The sequence below is a fragment of the Carassius carassius genome, chromosome 3 (genome assembly GCF_963082965.1).
Source record: "Carassius carassius chromosome 3, fCarCar2.1, whole genome shotgun sequence".
In the NCBI taxonomy this organism is placed as follows: Eukaryota; Metazoa; Chordata; class Actinopteri; order Cypriniformes; family Cyprinidae; genus Carassius; species Carassius carassius.
Window position 1 is genome coordinate 20218515 of NC_081757.1, and position 21319 is coordinate 20239833.

Genomic DNA, 21319 nt, shown 5'->3' on the forward strand with positions numbered 1-21319 from the left:
TGTGTGGGAAGATTTACAGAACACCGCCCAAATGTTCACACAAAGAAAGGCAGCGTACCTTTTATTCTGGCTGTTGCTGCCGGTGCCATGTTGTGGAGATGCTGTGTGTTTCATTGTGAAAGCGAAACTACTTTGTTTGGCCTTCCAAAAGAGGATGATATCCCTTTCGTCATGCCTAGAGCTGATCCGTGCTGGTCACTGAGGATATACATTAACTTTGCGCTGTGGATCGCTGGATCGGCCTTCACCATGGACGAAGCAGAGTCCAGCCCGGGGTCGTCACATGTGTTTGCCGCAAGCCCTGGCCACTCCTCCATCGAATCTAGCCCCCAGCCATTCCTCACTCTGGCCCCCGGCCGTTCCTCACTTTGGCCCCGGCCGTTCCTCACTCTAGCCACCTGCAGTTCCTCACTCTGGCCGCCGACCATTCCTCACTCTGGCCCCAGGCCGTTCCTCACTCTGGCCCCCGGCCGTTCCTCACTCTGGCCCCCGGCCGTTCCTCACTCTGGCCCCCGGCCGTTCCTCACTCTAGCCACCTGCAGTTCCTCACTCTGGCCCCCGGCCGTTCCTCACTCTAGCCACCTGCAGTTCCTCACTCTGGCCGCCGACCGTTCCTCACTCTGGCCCCCGGCCGTTCCTCACTCTAGCCACCTGCGGTTCCCGACTCTAGCCACCAGCAGTTCCTCACTCTGGCCCCCGGCCGTTCCTCACTCTAGCCACCTGCAGTTCCTCACTCTAGCCACCTGCAGTTCCTCACTCTAGCCACCTGCAGTTCCTCACTCTAGCCACCTGCAGTTCCTCACTCTGGCCCCCGGCCGTTCCTCACTCTGGCCCCTGGCCGTTCCTCACTCTGGCCCCCGGCCGTTCCTCACTCTGGCCCCCGGCCGTTCCTCACTCTGGCCCCTGGCCGTTCCTCACTCTGGCCACCTGCAGTTTATCACTCTAGCCACCTGCAGTTCCTCACTCTGGCCACCTGCAGTTCCTCACTCTGGCCTCAGTGTTCAGTGTCTCATGCAGAAAATCAAGTCCCTAAATGGAAAATTTACTGTAAAATACACGCAGAATTTAACAAGGTTCCCATGTAACTGAAAAAAAAATCTAATATAATAATTTAATTTTTTTTATGTAATTTTGCATTGCAGTTTTCTGACATAATTATTTGTCCTGGAAAATATTTTAATATTTAATCATTTATTTTGATTTAAAACTTTAATAATTTATATTTTGCACAAATTTTTATTATTTTGTCACTGTCAGTTGTTGCGCAATGTAAAACATTGTCAGAAGGCTATCTTGACTGAAGTTGTTGTATTATGTTATATTGTCTTGGTACATTTAATTTACCGGTACAGTCACTTTCATGATACTTTGACAAAATATCTGAAATATTAATATATTGCAAATCAAATCTCATGATTCAATTCAATTCCAAAACTTTCCATGAATATTCTTAATACTTTTCTCTTTCTCTATTAACTATTCTTCTGTGCAATGGAGGTGTGAATTTCCACTGCCCTCAAAATTTGATTTGATTACAGTTCAGACGGTAACGGATTACAAAATGACCCTTGATGCATCACATCCTCCATAAAATAATTTACAAAAAAAAATTGAATACATTATCGCAATTTAATTAATCTATTTATTTATTTATTTATCTGTCTGTCTATCAGGTGGGGGAGAGGATTAGGTTAGAGATGTTCAAACAGTATATCATCAAGAGTATATCATGCCATCTTTTGACCCCATCCATTCTAAGGCCAAAATACCAATACCAATGGCATTACCAATACCTATAGAGGATACTGGGCTGCACAGAACTGTTTTCCAAGGCTTGGTCTGCATGGGGTCAGCCTGTTTCGTTGCTGCTTTGCACAACACATCTTCCCCAGTGCTCAAGAAGGTGTCATGTAAAGTAAATTGCATTACAAAGAACTAGCATTCTCTCTGTATATTCTTTCACAATAAAACAAGCCATATGTCTCAAACATTCAACTGTCAAGTATGTACTAAAAGACTTCAAGATGACAGTGAGTTTGATCATTACATTTTTAGATTTGTGACATTTGATGCATCATAGATACAGTCTTTCACAGCTTCCATGCAATGCTTTTGGGAGTAACTATCTGTAATATTGTACATAGGAGCGTTCCAGGAAGAAGTATCTTTGTGGTGAGGGGCGTCTGAAGGTCTGAAAATCCAGGGAAAAGGGGAATGGAGAAAGTGTGACATGAGCCAATGGTAGAGAGAGGAACCTTGGGAAATCCATCAACATGGGTCGATATGGCAATGGTGGCAGCAGACGTCCTGTTGGTTTATAATGAAGATGACTGGATAAAACAAAACCTTGGATACAGTACAGTATATTTAATTACAGTTTAACAGATATCAGAACTGCAGAGTGAAAGAATCATTTCTATATTCCTTTGAGGCTGCACTTCTGCACAAGTTCGATTTCCACTTGAACGGAACATTAGAAACAAACTCCTTAACATCTTTTAGTGCCACGGGCATAACAGGTTGATAGCTGTGTTCAACAAATGAATGCTGAAAGTCTGACTGAAGTGTATTCTAACCTTGAGGCTCCCGTATCCTTGACATGCTGTACGTCTCTCCCAGGCGCTGAATTGGCTTCAGTCTAAACAAAAACAGAGATACATTTCTGATCATTTTAAACAAACAACGCTTATTTTAAAGAGCATTCCTTGGTTATGCAAACTATTTAAAGACAGATGCATTCAGTATTTTATATGAGGATCTTTTTGAGGCTGAATAGGACAAATTTTGCTGGTTTTATTTAAACATTTGTTCATGTTGTTTCTAAACGGACTAGAGGAAAAAAACTCTGGATTTGAATGTAAGGTTCCTGAGATCAACTTGTGATACATTTTAAAAACACCCACAAAAAATATACAACAGCCAAAACCAAATGATACTGGGAGTCCCTGTATTAGTATGACATACCTAGGCAAGTCTGAATGCACGATGACAGCATCTTTCCTGCCCTCTGGTGGAGGTGGAAGTGGTCGAGTCTGTTTGCCTTTTTGCACAGAGCAGAAATATTTGAGCACCTCCACAGATGCGAACACACTCTCTATTCCTTCACTGCTTAGGAACACAGACCCACTGTGTACCTGTGAGGCACAATAAAAATACAATTCAAATAAAAAAACTTTTGTTCTCAAAAATATCTCTACCGATCTGATATCTGCTCCATACCTTGTACTTTCTAGTCCAGGTAAGCAGCCAGTGGCTGGCCATGTCTCGAAGACTGTTGTGCTGGTCAGGCTTATGTTTCGTCAGGGAGTTCCAGGACTCTAATTCTGGACATAACCACAGTTCAGCTTCCTCCACACCCAACCTTTGCAGCACACACAGTACTAAAGCCCTACCAGAGATATAAAAATAGAATGGTTAATTCCTACATATGCGGATGTTGTGCAGTTGCTACTAAAGTAGGCCATTGACAAACATTTACATTGTACTTTGTATTGTGTTAAACATGCAGTATTCCTTACTTAAGATCAGCTTCTTTATTTGCCAACATAGCGAGTAGCTCTACAATGGTGTCAAAACCATCAGGACTCAGGTACACCAGTACATTTAGCAGCTCACCGACAAAATGCTGTTCCTCCCTTGACTGCAAAACACATATTCATGTTCTTATACTGAATAGAATTATCTGTAGTATTGACATAGAATTCATACATCTTACATGCTCTGTATTCATACATTATATTAAATCCAAACTTTAGAGAAATTGCTACCAAAATGTATTTTCAGCTATGCCTTATGGATTTATTCTAATATCACAATTTAATTTACCATGTTTTTGTGAATGTAGTTTTTCAGGCAAACCAGCAGTCCCGTGCTGAGAGATTCTTTGTCTAACACCTCCTGCTGTATTAGCATAAGTAATGCATTCAGGATGCTATTCTTCTGAGCCATGCTGCAAGTCACCATAAAGTTCAACAGATGCTTGCAGAATTCCTTGGGGCATAAAGAACTTGAAATACACTGCAAACACATGCAAGTATAAATGAGAACGATACAAATTTGGAGACTGAGATTGAGATTTTATAAAGAGTACGTCTGAACAGAAGAGTCCTTTTGAAAGGCTCATTGTTTTTGTATTCAACTTACACTCAGATCAGGAAACATCTTTTGAAACCAGTGTTCATCCACATACTGCAGGAGGAACTCTGGTAGATGTGAGGTGGGAGAGGGTAGGGCAGAAGAGGGCGAGGGAGGGACAGAGGTGAGTAAAGGTGGGGCAGACTCAGAGGGTGGAGTCAGAGGGGGTGTAGGACTCTTTATTGGTGGAAGGGCCTTTTGTGGCTGTAAACATAAGAGAGCAAATTAAAAAGAGTACAAGATGAAGAGGTTATGTGATAGCATTCCAATCTTTTCTTAAATGCAAGTAATTTATTCTGTAAGACAAGAGTACAATCATTCCCTGCTTTAATGAGAAATGTGATGTACAAATGTATTTATCGGCTGGACGATTCACATAATAATAATATGTTGTTGTCAAATCCTAGGCTTACTGAAGTGTGATTTCAGTCCTCTAAGAGGAAATACTGGTATAACTGTCTTTTTTAATTTATATTGTTCTGGTTTTGTACTCCGTGTTTTTTGTTAATTGACCTTGAGTCTGGAAATAAAGTTGAATTAATTGATTTATAGCCTGCAAAATTCCACTTGTGTAACCAGACCTTTATGCAACTTAGTCAATCCCTACATGATTTATGTAATTTCACTAAATGTGACTAAAATGAACATAAACACACACACAAACACAAAAAAGAAAAACATCCCAACAGGGTATATGAGTGTCTCTGCCACTGGTGAAGGAGGAAGAGGGCTCTTCTGTGTTGATGGAGTCTTTGCGATGGGTGTGCGATGCTTGTGAGCCTTTTCCCTCTTCTTCTCCTCCTCTTCATTATATAAGCATTGCACTTCATCTAGTTCGCTCTGCTCATGACAAGCGAAAACAAAAACATTCCACTATTTATTCAGTTATTTCTCCCCTCTGGGTACACTGTGTATTCACACAAAACCAGAATTGTATGTTGTTTTATGTTTATTGTATCTGCACAGCACAAACAGCAAAAACCTAGTTATTTTAGGCAATTTAGAAATCCTGGGCAGAACATGTGCCAGGGAAAGGGGCACGTCTGGACACCTTAAAATGTGATTCACACTATACAAAGAAAAATACTATATATTTTTAAGCAAAGAATATCTCTATTGGGTAATACATATACAGCAGACTAGTAATAGATATATTGTGTATGTAAAATGATAATTTTGTAATAAAACAACTCGTATGCATTTAATCCGCACTCTCTCACTTGTGTTTTAGGAGAATGTAGTCTCGTGGATAAGCCGTCGGTGAAGGAGGGAGGACTCAGAGGAGGAAGCTCAGGAAGTTTAGGTGGAAAAAGTGTAGCGTACACATCAAACATATCTTCTGGAATCTAGAGGAATGATGTGAAATCTTGTCATTTACACAAACCCATTTATTTGGAAAATATTGTCTAATACAAAAGACATGGAGACTGTTGATAAACATACCCTTATATCAAGAGGTCGCCTGCAGATTAGACCCAGGTAATTATTGAAAGCCTCTCGTTTGGATTTTATGTTGGCTGGTTTTCTCCTTCCGCACTCAACCTCTCCTTTTTGCAAGGATTCCAGATCTTTATGTAATGCCATAATTGCCCCAAAGTCCTTTAAGACAAACAAATGAAGGAGCTCTGACACACACACACACACACACACACTCACGCTCACATATATTTGATACTACTTACTAGATCTTTTATCCTGTCCTGCATTTCAGGACCATCCTTTCTAATAATATGGCAACTCTCTGTCCTAGAGTTAAAAGCAAAGGGTAAGGATATGGATGTGTATAAATGTATGTTATTTGAGTAGAAATTTACCTGCAGTCATGGCTCATGATTGGGATACAGGATTTGAGTAATTCAGAGTCTGGATACCATTTCTAAAGTGAATACATTCAAAATGAATGGTTAATTTTGTATACATAGACTATACAGATTATACTATATATTGTGTGAACCTCCTTTGTTCTAGAGTAAACTTTATTGGAGTAAACCTACAGTACAGTACTTTTATTTAGCCATCACTCTGAACTGTTTTTAACATCAGTGTTGGTAAAGACATCAAGAGTCTGACAACTTTTCAAATAGTTTGATTAAAAGAGCTTTTAAAATAAGATGAAAGCCATCTGATAAGATTTTAAGCTGTACTTGTGTCCTGAAGTCTAGAGGCAGTAGTTGTGTTTGGGGGATTCTGTAGAGGTCTCCAGTGATGCCCAATAGCAGGTCTCCACTTTCACAGTACGCCAAACACTCCGGCTCTGCATTCAGTTCAAGAATTCTAAAAAAAAACAACACAAAATTTGGAGTCAAAAATGGTATGCAATGATTATCAAAGTTTTTTGTTTTGTAGAATATACACAACTACAAACAAAAAGTAGCACTTAGGTCCTAACCTAAGAAGGTGGTTTTCCATATCCCAGATCCGTACAGTCCCATCCTGACTGCTTGAAGTAAACATGCTCAGTTGATGACAAGCACAGAGGCCTGGAGAAACATAAAACAGATTTACTCAATCTCAGGAGGGTAAAGGTGCGATATAATTTTATCTCTTTATATATATATTAAAAAATGAATGAGCTGATAAATTTTGGTTGAATAATTAATTAATTAATGATTTATTCTTTTAATTAAAATCAGCACAAATTCAAATCTGTATACACTTTTTGGGAAACTGGCATATTAAGTGTGTTTGCTTGCTTTTGTTTATGTGAAAGTATATTATAAGCTATTTTGTAATATTAGATATCTAGTAGAGTTTACTGTCTCTAACCTGTGATTTTGTTGTGATGCTTTTCATTGGGTTTCTGGTCAGATCTGCTTTGGCTCTCTAAGCTATATTGTACCAAGCTATAAGTATCGTTCTCAGGATCTTGTGAGGCGACGATGAGTTGGGTTCCCATCAGTGCCATCAAAACCGGAGGCATATCACACAACACGCTGAAATAGAGACTCAAACACTGCTGAGCACATGGGAACACACGCCAAACTAGCAAAGCTTTATCTTCACCTGTAATATAAAGCCATTGAGATTATCATCAGCAGATAGTCCATTTGAATGCAGTGTGATGATGCAGTAGAGTGTGTGTGAAGTGTGTGTGAGCACCTGCAGTCAGCAGGTAGCCACTGTTGGGGTATGCCTGCATGCTGCTGAGGTTTTGGTTGTTGTGAGCAGAAGTCCTGAACTGGATTTTGCCTGAATGCATATTAAGCACAGACACACAACCACCACAATGGCCCAGTACAACCAGAAACCTGTGAGGGACACACAAGCTAAGGATGTATCTTACTTTCCTTAAAAGAAAAAATTAAGGCATAATAAATGTTGAGAAAAATAACTTTTGACTTCTTATGACCAAAAAAAATTAAATAATCTACCACAAATACCAACCTGTTTTTTGCATCATGAAGAAGTTGTATCTTCTTTGGTTTTTGTGATCTCTGCATCTGTAAGGACCTCCATTCTTCTTGTCCAAGTTGTATACCTTTAACATCATTATATAAGACCATGCAGCAAACTATGCCTATATTAGCTTGCATCTGCCCACCTGACCAATCCCAATGCTCTATCCCATGCCACTCATCCAGTACTGTTACTGGACTGGTCAATGTACTAGCAGTAGTTACCACTCCATCCTCAGTGAGGACCAGTAAGATATCTTTAGGTACACAGTAATCAGCACACCTTACTCTTCCATTGGCTTGGAATCTAGTGAGCACTTCACCTGTTTCTGCCGCAACAACTGTGACATTGTTGTTTCCATGGATACAAACTACACAGGCATGGAAGGAAGGGGGGGTTGGTGGGGTCAAGATTTGGTGGACAGGTCCTCTCAGGACCCCATCCAGTCTGCAGTGTAGATTGTAAAGGCATTTGAAGGTCCAGAAGTCCACACTGTTGGTGGAATATGAGAAGAAGGTGCCAGCACTATCCGGGCCTCCCATGACAAGAGGAGGTGGGCACCCATTAGGAATGGGTATAATCTGGACCTGGTCTCCAACTTCTGGTCTCCAGCATCTCAAAGTACCATCAAGAGAAGATGACAACAACAGGCCAGACACAGGACACAGAACTAGAGAAGTGACAAGAGCTGGAGGAAGGACACAAAAACCCACACTCATGATGGTAGTAGACACTATTGTGACTGAATTACTGTTGTGAACTGACAAAGATCTTAAGTGCTGCTTGTTTACATCGTTGATACTTAATATAATTTCAACAATGCAGTTGCAAATACTGTCACTCATCACTCATACTTTGAAACTTTATTAATATTGAAGTTAATTGTCTGACCAGTATGTCCCACAAAGGCCATCTGAAGTTCCCAGTCTGGTCCCCACACTCTGATTGTCATATCTGATGCAGTAACTACAATATCCCTAAGTGGACAGTAGACCATCCCTGTAATTTCCCTAAAAAAGAGATTGATTTAATAGAACAAAAGTAAAAATTTTACATAACTATTTCAATTAAACCAATTTAATCATAATGTTTTCCCAGCTAACTGACTGCATGTATGTTACTCCCTTGGCAAGCCAATGAATCGAACCGGACACCTTGACAATAAAGCAACAAGCAAACAATAATTTTTTTCAGGCAATATAGTGCAGCAGGGATTACATATTTCAGTAAATTATATGAGCAATCTGTTTTGGTTTTTGGTTAAATGCAAAATATATTTCCACATTATTTTCTAAGACATGACATACATCCATAAGACCTCTTTGTGATTTTTAAGGCTTTTGTCTTGAAAAAGGCGGTTGCTATCAAGTGGCTGAATAGGATAACAGAGGTTGTCAGGGACATTAAACATCATCTCACCCAACAGGTTAACTCATCTACTCACTAGTCTGCTTTTACAGCCCTAGTGTGTTACAGTCAGTGTGTACAGTCTTACAAAACTATTCTAAATGAAACTTTTAGGAAAAACAATTGAATTGAATTGAATTGTTGAAACTTGAAAGCTTAATGGTGGTGACATTGAAATTAAGCGACCATGGCGTAGTGCATTTACAGCCTACAGCTTACATTTCACTTCTGGTTAATTGTATTTAGGCTTCAAAATTCATAAAAGATGTGAAGTTGTTCATTTGTGGAGATTATCATAAACGTTTTCTGGTTACAGAGCTTATTTTCTACAATAATTCAAAAGTCAGAAGAAAAATCCTATTGGGTTTTTGTCAAGGTAACCAGAGTGATGCTAACTTTCAGGTTGGCCTACAAAAATACATTATCACTGCAGGACTCTATAATCAAAAAATGGAATGGTCCAAGAATAAATGCATGCGTATTTGGATCTAGTCTGCACTTTCATTAATTGCTAAAATTTTATAATAAATGTTATTGGTCGGATTACGAATGTTTTCAACAAGAAAGAGAGAGGAGAGAGTAGAATTTTTTTTTTGGTTTTGAAAAATTTTCCAGTTTAGCAAGAACTCAATCCTTGTAAACAGGCCTTAATAGCTGCAAATGGCTGACTTAATACAAAACATTAAAAACAAACCTTAAATGGAGGTTCTTCTTATGCTCCATAATGCATCCCTCTGTAAGGTCCACCACAACCACAGCGCGTCCGTATGCAGCCAGTGCTCTGGGGCCCTGCTCAGTCCTGCTAGTCATCAGTGCTAGATGTGTGAACACAACTTGTCTCCCCAAACCCTCCACCACCCGTTTACGACACACTAAGTGTGTGAGGCACCATACACATACATTTCCTTTTCCAGCTGTGACAAGCTCATTAGAGTGCTCCAAAATCTGTAACACAGACAGATGAAAACGTCTCTTTAATTCACTTTCACTACAAGTTCCAGCGATCTATCAAACTGTGTCCCGATACCTTCACCAGTGGTTCTCAATCTTTTTGACTCCAAAAAAATTACTAAAATCATCATAATTTCAATCATTAAATTGTACAATTACAGAAGTTTGGGGATGAATGAAATTTAAATCAAATTAAATATCTTAAATTATTTTATTTTGAAGTTTTTGTCTTAATTTAAAAACTTTTAATTCATAGTCTAGCCAGAAAATATTTTTTGTCATAACTATTCATCACGTTGTTCCAGACCTATAAGCTTCTGTGGAACATACAAAAAGATAATTTTGTATGAACAAAAAATACTATGGATTCAGTAGGAAGCAGATGTACTTGAATTTTAGTCATATTGTTCCCTAAGGGGCCCATCCCCCTGGTTGAGAACCACATATACTGTAGCCTATATATTCTGTCAAAATTTCATAAAAAAATTTCAAGTTTAATTTAACTATGGTTTTTCATTAAAGCCACACCTTGCACACCCTCACATCCATGGGCTCCACAGCATAAACCAGAGGATTCAGTTCTGCATCTAGTACAGTGAGAACGGCCCCAGGTCCCCATCCAACCAGTCTGCCTGGTAGATGTGTGGAGGTGAGGCCGGCATAACGGAAGGTGAGGGATTGATAAAAAGACAGATCTCTTAGTCGGCCATCGGGATAATAGAACTGCACACGACTTCTCCTGTGAAGACTAGCGAAGCTCCCGGCGCCCACGCCACAGGTCATGTGACTCACAGACTCGTCACAGCAGAGGTGGAGGACATGACAAAGGCCATGGGTGAGGATGCTGGGGCTAACACTCCAATAATTCATCTGAACAGAGGCAGAATGTTCAACAGAGTGGAAGGAAAAGATGATGAAGAAGGTCCAAAGAAAAAATGTGGGAAGGGGGGGGGGGGATTAATGGCCTGTGATTAACATTTACATTTATTCATTTAGCAGACGCTTTTATCCAAAGCGACTTACAGATGAGAACAGTGAAAGCAATCAAAAACAACAAAAAGAGCAATGATATATAAGTGCTATAACAAGTCTCAGTTAGGTTAACACAGTACACGTAGCATGGGATTTTAAATAATATAATAAATAACAAGAAAACAGAATTTCATGCTCTGTTAACGCATTATGGTACTTAAGCATCATTATGAAGCATAAGATATACACATAATATAATAATGTATACTATATTAATGCATAAGCTTGACAAAATACATTTTTTCATGTGACAAGTAATTTGAGCTAAAGCATAATAGACATTCCCTTACTTCATCGATGCTCTCCGTACATGCTTGACCGTTTTTTTCTCCATTTGTTTGTTCAGGTGAGGAACTTTTCAGAGAATCAGCCTGTGAGGTCTCCATCTCCTCTTTAACCATCTTCATTAACTTACACAAGGTCACCTCACGGATTGGAAAGTCTCCTCTGATTCATCTGTTGTTGCGGAATCAAATTATTTTGATCTTCTTTGACTTGTATGTAGCGCTAGTTTATGGAGCTAAGTTCCTACTCAAAGGTCATCATGCTACGTTTTGTCTGTTCGTGGCAGTTATGTCATTTGTAAATTGCGGCTGTTTGTTATTAAAAATCTGTCGAAGGTCGTTAACTGATCCGTCTGAACAGAGCCGTTGGGCAACAGTTACCATGGAGAAAACGACAGACAACAGTCAACTCGCACTGCTCCTCATACAAGTTTTTGTAAAGCACAGATTTTCCTTTCTCTTGTTAATATTAAACATTGTCATGCAAAAAGATTTTAAAGGATTTCATGATCAAATTGACGCATTTACTTAAAAATAATAATATTTATTTCTTTATTGTTTTAAATGTTTTACTATGCTGTTTCATCTATTTTACTTAATTATGGAAAAAATAATAATAAGTGAAGTCGAAATAGCGCAGGTTTAATCGCCTTGGAAACGACGACAAATAAAATTTTACAGAAGAGTATAATGCAGTTAAGAGACAGACTATAATGCCTCGTTCAGACTGTCGAGAAGGGTCTGGCTGCAGACTTGCACGTCGCACTTGCACTCAGACTTGCATTCTCTCAGACACTTGCACTTTAGTGATGTGTCGTTCTTGAACGATTCGTTCATTTTGAACGAATCTTTAATGTGACTCGGGAAGAACGAGTCGTCTCGGGGAGTGATTCGTTCAGTCGCGCATGCGCATTATTCTATAGGTTCTGTTCTAGTAGTAGTGATTCACCTGTCAGTCAATGCAGTCTTGAGCCGGAAAGAGAATTGATTAGTTCATAGTTCGGGTCTATCGGGTTTTTGACTCGTTCCTTAATCACGTGACAGCCCCATACGCTTACCCAATGCAGTCTCTGAGCCGGAAAGAGAATTGATTAGTTCATAGTTCTTTTTTTTTTATTTTTATTTTTTTATTAAACAATACAAGCATTAAAACATTAATACAGTACACTTAAAATAATAAAGACAAAAAACAAAAACAACAATACACACAGATTTGTTTGTTATGCCAGGGTAACAACAAGAAAAACGAGGTAATAAAACTACATCTTAAGAAGACACAAAGGACGAATATAAAGAGACTGTTTTCATAGCTTTCAAATTAACAGAACTTCGGATAGTTTCCACATACTTGTCCAAGTCCAATTTGAATAAAGAAAAAAGAGGTTTAGAGCCAGTAAACTTTTGCTTATGAATGTGAAATTTAGCTAACAAGAAACATAAATTAATTATGTAATATTTTCCAGTATTCTCTTTTGAATTGTCAAACAATCCAAAGAAAGCATCATGAAAACAAAAAGAGAAGTCACTTACAAAATAACACTGAATAAATGCCAAAAAGTCTGACCAAAATTTTTCAGTGTAGGAGCATTGCCAAAATAAATGAATAAAGTCTTCTTCAGGAGAATGACAAAAACAGCAACTCACGTCAATGTCTGACTTATATTTCCTAAGAAAGGCTTTAGTTGGGTAACATTTGTGAATTAACTTAAATGTTATTTCTTTTACTTTATTGGTAAGCAGATATCTATGAGGCAAGGTCCATACTTCCTCCCAAGGTATATTCTCCACAATGCCATTCCAATAAGGTATTATGTAAGGAATTGTTATTATCTCTCTCTGAAAAAGAGCTCTAATTTTATAGTTATTTTTTTGTTGATCTGCAGAAAAGCAAACATTTCCGATCATTGTGTCAGTTAAATTCAGAGTGTAAGTACATGGCCATGGAAATGTAGTACCTTGGAACAGAAAAGACACACCAGATGGAATGGCATTGAAAACAACAGCATATTCATCAGCAGATACAGGAATATTATATTTCTGTGAGAAATCTGAGTAGTTGTAAAGTCTGCCTTGTGAATTAAAAAGCTGTCCAACTAAAAGAAGATTGTTTTCAAACCAGTTGTCAAAGAAAAGTGATTTATTCTTGTAAAGAATATCCTTATTGTTCCATAAATAATATCTGTGCGGGAAAAGTTATGTTTGTATATTAAGGACCAGGCCAAGAGCATCTGCTTATGGAAATTAGAAAGTTTGATAGGGATTTTTAAAACATTATAATTACAAAGTAAAAGGAAATTCAGGCCACCAACTTTAGAGAAAATATAATAAGGGATAATATTCCAAAGTGAGGAGGGATTTTTAAGAAAATTCTTCAGCCAATTAATTTTAAAAGTATTATTTAGGGTAGTAAAATCTACAAAATCCAGTCCCCCCCATTTAGTTTGGTTCATTATTACAGATTTCCTAATATAGTGAGTTTTATTTTTCCAAACAAAATTGTTTAACATGCTATCAATTTTTTTCAATGTTCCTTTATCAACCTCCAAGGAAAGAGCAGCATAAGTCAGTCGAGACAAACCTTCGGCTTTAGAGAGTAAAATTCTTCCTCTTATTGACAAATCTCTCTGCAGCCATGAGTTGAATTTTCTTTGGGTTTTCACTAGTAAAGGGTCGAAATTTATTTTGCATCTTGTTTTTTGGTCTTTATTAATTAAAATTCCTAAGTATGTAACTTGATCATTCACAGGAATGTTACAAATAGAGGGAAGATCACAGCGTTTGATTGACATTAACTCACACTTGTTGATATTTAAGCAGAGACCTGACGCTCTGGAAAAGGACTCGATCAATCTCAAAGCTAAAGGGATCTGAGAGGCGTCTTTCAGAAACAAAGTAGTGTCATCAGCCAGCTGGCTAATAATGATTTGTCTATCGTCAATTGTGATACCTTGCAAATTATTAGTAGAGATATGCAGAGCTAAAAACTGAGAGGCAAGTAAAAATAAATATGGAGATATAGGACAGCCTTGTCTTACTCCACGTGACAAATTGAATCTTGGTGAGGTTCCAAATTTTAACTTAATAACACTATTATTATTTCTGTATAATGTCCTGATGGCTTTGCAGAAATGATCTTCAAACCCAAATTTGTCAAGAGCTTGAAATATGAACTTGTGCTCAAGCGAATCAAAGGCTTTGTAGAAGTCTAAGAAAAGCATGAAACTGTTATTAGGAATGAGATTCTCGTAATCTAGAAGATCTAATATGACGTTTCTCCATAAAACCTGATTGTGATTCATCAATAATAGAGTTAAGGACGTCTTTAATTCTTCTTGCTAAAACTGAAGCTAAAATTTTGTAATCATTATTTAAGAGGGTGATTGGCCTCCAGTTTTCTAGACACTCTTTATCTTTGTTGGGTTTGGGTATCAGGGTGATGACTCCTTGTGTCATGGTTGGTGGAAGTGCTTCCAATTCAAGACTTTCTTCGAACACTTTTAATAAGAAAGGGGATACATTTTTAACAAACATCTTATATAGTTCAGCGGTTAGACCATCACTGCCTGGACTTTTATTATTTTTTAAATTCTTAATTGCCTGTTCAATTTCTGATTGAGCTATATCACCATCACAAGCTTCTTTTTCTTCTAATGAAATAACTTTAATTTGATTGACAGAATCAAAAAACAATTTGGCTGAATTATCACAATATCTTGATGTATATAATTTATTATAGAATTTGGAACAATAAGTAGCTATTTCTTTAGGCTTATCAAGAACTCTATCATTTGTTTGGAGACGATCTATAGAGACATTCATAGCATTGGATCTTTCCAACCTAAAGAAATAGGCTGAGTTCTGTTCTCCTTCTTCCAGCCATTTTTTCCTGGATCTAACATATGCTCCCTTAGCTTTGGATCTGTACAGGTCATCTAATTTATTCTGTAGATTAGAGTATTCAGTGTTTTGAGTCTCTGTCAATGGTTCCCCAACTGATAAAGAAGAAAGCTGTGAAAGAACTTCATCTTCAATTAATCTGTTTTGTTTTGCTATATTACTTCCAAATTTTCTTAAGAATTTCCCTAATTCATATTTTAGAAGCTCCCAATTCCGTCCATAAGATTTTTCTAATTCAGCTCTTTCCCAGTAAGTTTGGATTAACTCAACAATCTGCTCTTTAACCTTTTCATATTTAAGAAGAGAATTGTTAAGTTTCCAAAGTGACGCTTTAGAAGTATTAATTGTAGTATTGTGTGATAAATTAATTGAAATATAAATGGCATTATGGTCAGTCAGTGGACTGTTACTAATATTAACAGAGATATTATTATTCACTAGTGTTTTAGAGATCAACCAATAATCGATTCTAGACTGCCTTGAACGGTCTTTGTTACACCAGGTGTACTGTATTACATCCGGGTACATTTCTCTCCATATGTCAACTAAATCAAATTTATCCATAAATGCTATAAGATTTGAGTTTGGAGAAGCTGCTTTCCTTGGAGGGTGTCGATCTAGCATGTTATTCATTACCATGTTAAAGTCACCACCTAAAATCAGAAAGGCAGTAGGATATTTTCCTAATGCAGATGAAAGTTTATGATCTAGCGTGTTTAAGAAAGTGCAGTTTTCCCCAACAGAGTTGTATCCATAGATGTTGATAATAATTACTATAAACTGATTAATAACTACTACTATTAGCAGGAAGTGACCTGAAGGATCAATACTGGTTTCCAGAATACGACCATTAAAATTATACTTCATAATCCCTACTCCAGCAGAATATTCTGACCCGTGTGACAACCATATTTCATTGCCCCACTGTGACCTCCAGAATTTGGAGTCTTTAGCTGTGGAGTGACTTTCCTGGAAAAAACAGAAATCTACTTTGTGCCTCTTAGAAAACAAAAATAAGGCCTTCCTTTTAACATTATTTTTTAAACCTCTGGCATTTAAAGAAAACAAAGACAAAGACATAAAAAATAAACAAGAATATAAAACCTAAAGAACTAGGTATAGAACAAGATATCAATTAGAACAGAAGAAAACTTCACTAGAATAAGACAAAAAAAGCGATAATTCGCCTGACTCTGCAACATAGGCATGAGTAAAAGTCTGTTTTGTTTTCTTTTATCCTTAATTACAGTTCTTTCTCACTTTCGTTCTTTCAGTCATAATGACTTTAAATTTTGTTCAAAACGAGCGCTCATTCTTATTGACAGCTAAGGATGGTTCCAAAAGTAAATATTCCGTGTTTAAGAAAAATGTTCTAAACGATTAAAACCCAAAATAAAAATATGAACTGAAGATCCAGCACGTGAAGATTTTAAAGGTAATGGTACCTTTACATTTTCTAGCTCCAGACTCCAATTAGCTGAAAACTACACAGTCTGTCTATCCCGTTTAAAGAGAATAGAAAAAAAATAATAATAAATAAATAAATAAATAAATAATTAAGTAAATGAAAAAATCCCTGGAGCAGTTCGTGCTTAATCATGGGTATCAAGAGAGTCATCTGCTGCCTTGATTCTTCCATGAGGACGCCTCAGCATCATTCAGCCTAACTGATCTTTGGCAGAAATCCTTTTACCGTCCACATATGCAAACGGCCCTCTGAAGCCTGCTCTCTTCCCTTCCTTTCTCGCTCGTTCGACAAGAGGCCAAAGCTTGTTCCTGGCGTCTTTGGTGCTTTGTGTCAAGTCTTCAAAAATCCTGATTTTCCGATCTTTGAGGACGGCGGCGGTTCGAACGTTCCGTGAAAGAAACTGTACAATGATGCGTCGGCTCGAGCGCGCTCCCTCAGATCGAGCACCCAGTCTGTGGGCCACATCAAGCATGTAGATGAGCTGGTCTGCTATCCCAGGAGAAACTTTACCGAATAAGTCGATTAGAATCTTTCGAACATCTTCTCCTCGCTGCTCGTGAATACCGGCCACTCGTAGATTCCACCTCCTTTTGTAAGCATCCAGTTCGTCGCATTTCTCCCGTAGCACACAGTTCTCCTTTTCGAGTGATTCCACCCTGCTCTGTAATGAGCTCACCTTGCTTGTAACCTCTTCTACTTGATTGCTCATAAACTCAAGCGCCTCAGTCACACTGTTTAATGAATTCGTATTGTCTTTCACTGTTACCTCAAGGGACTGCATGCGATTCAGAAAATCCAATTGCATTTTTTCTACTCGCTCCAAAACTTCCATCAGGTGTAAATTGGAGACCGTCTGATTGTCCGACGCCACTCTGTCGACCATTTTTGATTTTTTGGAAGGCGGTTTAGGAGTTTCAGGTAATGGGATTTTCGATCCAGAGGCATTCGCAGCGTCATTCACTTTGAAGGCCAGAGATTTCCTCGCGTAAGAATGCATGGCTCTTCGAACAGGCTTATCTTCTTCCATGATATTCGTTAAAGGTTAGAAAAAAGTTAGAAAGACGAAAGAACGAAAAAACATGTACTTAGATCAGCAAATAAAGTATAATTATGTTCCCTTCTACATGTGTCAACTATAAAATAAGTGCAGAGCTTCAGCACATGGATGTTACACAGTCGCCATCTTGGCCCCTCTCCCTTAGTTCATAGTTCGGGTCTATCGGGTTTTTGACTCGTTCCTTAATCACGTGACAGCCACATACGCTAAAACCAATGCAATATGAGCCGGAAAGAGAATTGATTAGTTCATCTCATGAGTCTTCGGGTCGGGTCGAGTCATTCCTTAATCACGTGACAGACCCATACGCTAAAACCATAGACAGTAAAAGAATGCAGTATTGAGCCGGAGAGAGAATTGATTAGTTCATCTTTCGGTTCTTCGGGTTGTTCGTTCTTTTGTCCCGTGATGTGACAACATTGGCTAGAGTAATTATTAAATCAGATTGTCTGTATAAACCATACTTTTGTAACATATGACACTTTATAAACATTAAAAAACACTGTGTACATACTTTTGAATTGTTGTTTATTGTTTATTTTTGTGCCAGAAAAGCTTTGTAACAAAGAGGACAACTATTCCAAAATAAATCAAAATAATAAAAGTAAATAATTAAAAATAAAATTAAAATTAAAAGATAATAAAGCCACAAATAACAAATGAACTTTAAAAGTACAATATAAAAAAAGGAAAAAAAAAAGAAAAACTAAATATTGCACAACAAGCTTTGCTTTTTTTATATAATAATTTAAAATGAATACATTTTAAAATAAATAACACTTTTGTGCCAAAATAAAAACTTTATATCAAAGAGGATAACTATTCCCCAAATAATTTTAAACCATTTAAATAAAAATAAATGAAAATTAAGAGATACTAAAGCTTCGGAGCCTTATAACAATAACAAATTACCTTTAAAATCACAACAACAACAACAACAAAAATATTGCACAACAAGCTAGTCTTTTTAGGGGCGGCAGTGGCTCAGTGGTTCATGTAGGTTGTCTACAAACCGGAAGGTTGGTGGTTCCACAGCTCCCCCTGACCAAGTGTCGAGGTGTCCTTGAGCAAGACACCTAACCCCAGCTGCTCCCGACGAGCTGGATGGCGCCTTGAATGGCTGACACCGCAGTCGGTGTGTGAATGGGTGAATGTGAGGCAAATTGTAAAGTGCTTTGGATGGCCATGTGGTCTGTTGAAAGCGCTATATAAATGCATTCCATTCTTTTTCTAAATAAATAAAAATAAATAAGCTTTAAAATAAATAACACACTGTGGCTATATTTTTAGGACTTGCTTTAAGGCATGTTTGCATTAAAAAAAAACAAGCTCCCTGACCTTGGATGGGCTGAGTCTGTTTCTTCTATCTGAGATAATCTGCCCAGTTTTAGAAAAAATTCTTTCAGATGGCACAGATGTGGCCACAATGCAAAGTCTTGTCTTTGTGACTTCAGAAAGGCTTTTGTATACTGGTGAACATCTCCTCCACCAGGCCAGAGGGTCTGATGTGCGGGGTAAGAGTGGCTCTGCAAGGTAGGCCTGCACCTTTATAGCATCTGAGGTCTTAGAAGAGGTAGCAGAAGGCCTCAAGCTTGCTACCCTCTCGTCAAAGTCTTCCCAAAACATGGCCCCTGCACTGGCAGTCGCACCGGGATCTGAACTATCCTCCTCACTCTGAGCTGGGTTAAAACTGTTAAAGCTGAAGTTATCATAACCTTAATGTTTTAAACTAACATTATTAATTCAAATTCAAAATTTTATTTGCTTTTAATGTATATGTCATTATGTCCTTTTTTGAGCAATCTTCTTATACATATATTACACCAATATGTAAAGTCTGCCTAGGAAAAGCAATTATTATACCAGCAAACTCAAAATTGGAGTAAAAATGAACAAACTAGTATAAATACTTTTTATTGTAAGCTTGAATTATTATATTTTTATATAGCCTAGTGTTTATTTACCGATAGACAGTCAAAAAGACAAATTAATCAATATTTTATTTATAACAGGGTTTTATTTATTTATAAAATAATAACAAACCACAGATCCTCAACAAACAGTAACAAAAACACAGTGACAGAAAATGTCAGAAATAGCGTATGGGTCTGTCACGAGATTAAGGAACGAGTCAAACTCGACCCGAGACCCGAAAGACTCATGAGATGAACTAATAAATTCTCTTTCCGGCTCAAGACTGCGTTCGTTTTGCGTATGGGGCTGTCACGTGATTAAGGAACGAGTCAAACTAGACCTGAGACCCGAAAGACTCATGAGATGAACTAATAAATTCTCTTTCCGGCTCAAGACTGCGTTCGTTTTGCGTATGGGGCTGTCACGTGATTAAGGAACTAGTCAAACTCGACCAGAGACCCGAAAGACTCATGAGATGAACTAATAAATTCTCTTTCCGGCTCAAGACTGCGTTAGTTATGCGTATGGGGCTGTCACGTGATTAAGGAACGAGTCAAACTCGACCCGAGACCCGAAAGACTCATGAGATGAACTAATCAATTTCCTTTCCGGCTCAAGACTGCGTTCGTTTTGCGTATGTGGCTGTCACGTGATTAAGGAATGACTTAAACCCGAGGACTTCTTGTCAGATAAGAGGTGAGGTGAGCTAATCACAGACTGAAGACCCAGGTAAAGAATGAATTTTTTTTTCTGTATCTTATAGCATTTTAGTTTTGTATTGTTTTTAGTGTGATCAACGTTTGCGTAAGTACTAGATGTGTTGGGGAAGTAACACATAACATTTCCATTACATTTTGCTAAAATGAACGAAATGAACGAAATGACTCGAAAAAAGATTCGTTCATTTTGCTGAACGAGACTCAAAAGTCCGAGTCGGTAAAATGATCCGAACTTCCCATCACTATTGCACTTCCGCTAGCGACGTCACTTGCAGTCTTTACATATTTTATATTTTGTTCTATTTATTGATAACTTTTAGTTTGAATCTCTCAACATTTTACAACAGTAGCCAGGTGGCTAGGACAAGAAAAAAGAAACTAAATTACAACGTCACTTGCAATCGCCACTTGCACTCTCCGCTACCTGTGACGTCACTTGCAATCAACACAAATCGTGCGTGTTGCCAATGGAGGGGGCGATCCAAGATGGCAGCCGGAGCAGTCGCAGATTCATGCAGCTGATTCAATTTTACTTTCCATCCCCTATATTTTAACTCTATTTAAGGCTATTTTCTGTTTTGTTTAGGCGGAGTAAATTATTATTTAAGTTACTTAATTTCCTCCTTAAGTTGACGGTCGTTAACTGAACTCTTGAACGCACATGGAAACCAAGGATAGCACGATGAAACGCAAAGGAAAAAATAAGAATTCTATTTCCAAGTCGTTTATGGAAGAGATGGATTTAGAAGTTCCTGTCGCTGCTGCACACATCGAGGTAGACCATCCATATGACCAAAAAAATCCAGTTGTCACCCGGTCTGAAAGCCCAAGTCTCGAGTTCGTACGTGACTCCGACTTAGATACGCCTGTGAAACCTCAACAAAAGAAAGCTGGAGGCGAGATTTCCCTGACGGAATTGCAAGATAATGTCATCGAAGCACTGACATCCCGGATTAAAGAAAGTGCAAACATTGAGGGACTTAAGAAATCAATTGACTTTGTGTTTGAAGAAGTAAACGCTCTAAAAACAGACTTGAAGAGCTGCAAAACTACCACCAAC

At 38.1% G+C, this 21319-nt stretch overlaps 1 protein-coding gene across 2 annotated transcripts; it reads right to left on the reverse strand.

The window, feature by feature from the left end:
- Window positions 1-1298: 1298 nt before the first annotated feature.
- wdr97 (WD repeat domain 97) lies at window positions 1299-11563 on the reverse strand. 2 transcript variants are annotated; one of them, XM_059533225.1, is made up of 21 exons: window positions 11211-11563; window positions 10417-10758; window positions 9632-9882; window positions 8422-8540; window positions 7519-8218; window positions 7234-7382; window positions 6901-7137; window positions 6524-6614; window positions 6279-6408; window positions 5949-6010; window positions 5817-5880; window positions 5578-5733; window positions 5355-5480; window positions 4822-4974; window positions 4144-4338; window positions 3826-4017; window positions 3519-3640; window positions 3220-3388; window positions 2965-3134; window positions 2577-2638; window positions 1299-2307 (listed from the first exon to the last, which is right to left on the reverse strand). In XM_059533225.1, the coding sequence occupies exons 1-21, from the start codon at window positions 11325-11327 to the stop codon at window positions 2123-2125; spliced, it is 3792 nt and encodes a 1263-aa protein (XP_059389208.1). In that variant the 5' UTR covers window positions 11328-11563; the 3' UTR covers window positions 1299-2122. The 2 variants fall into 2 exon arrangements, with proteins under 2 accessions (XP_059389208.1, XP_059389199.1); XM_059533216.1 differs by having other exon boundaries at window positions 4822-4977.
- Between the last annotated feature and the right edge of the window lie 9756 nt (window positions 11564-21319).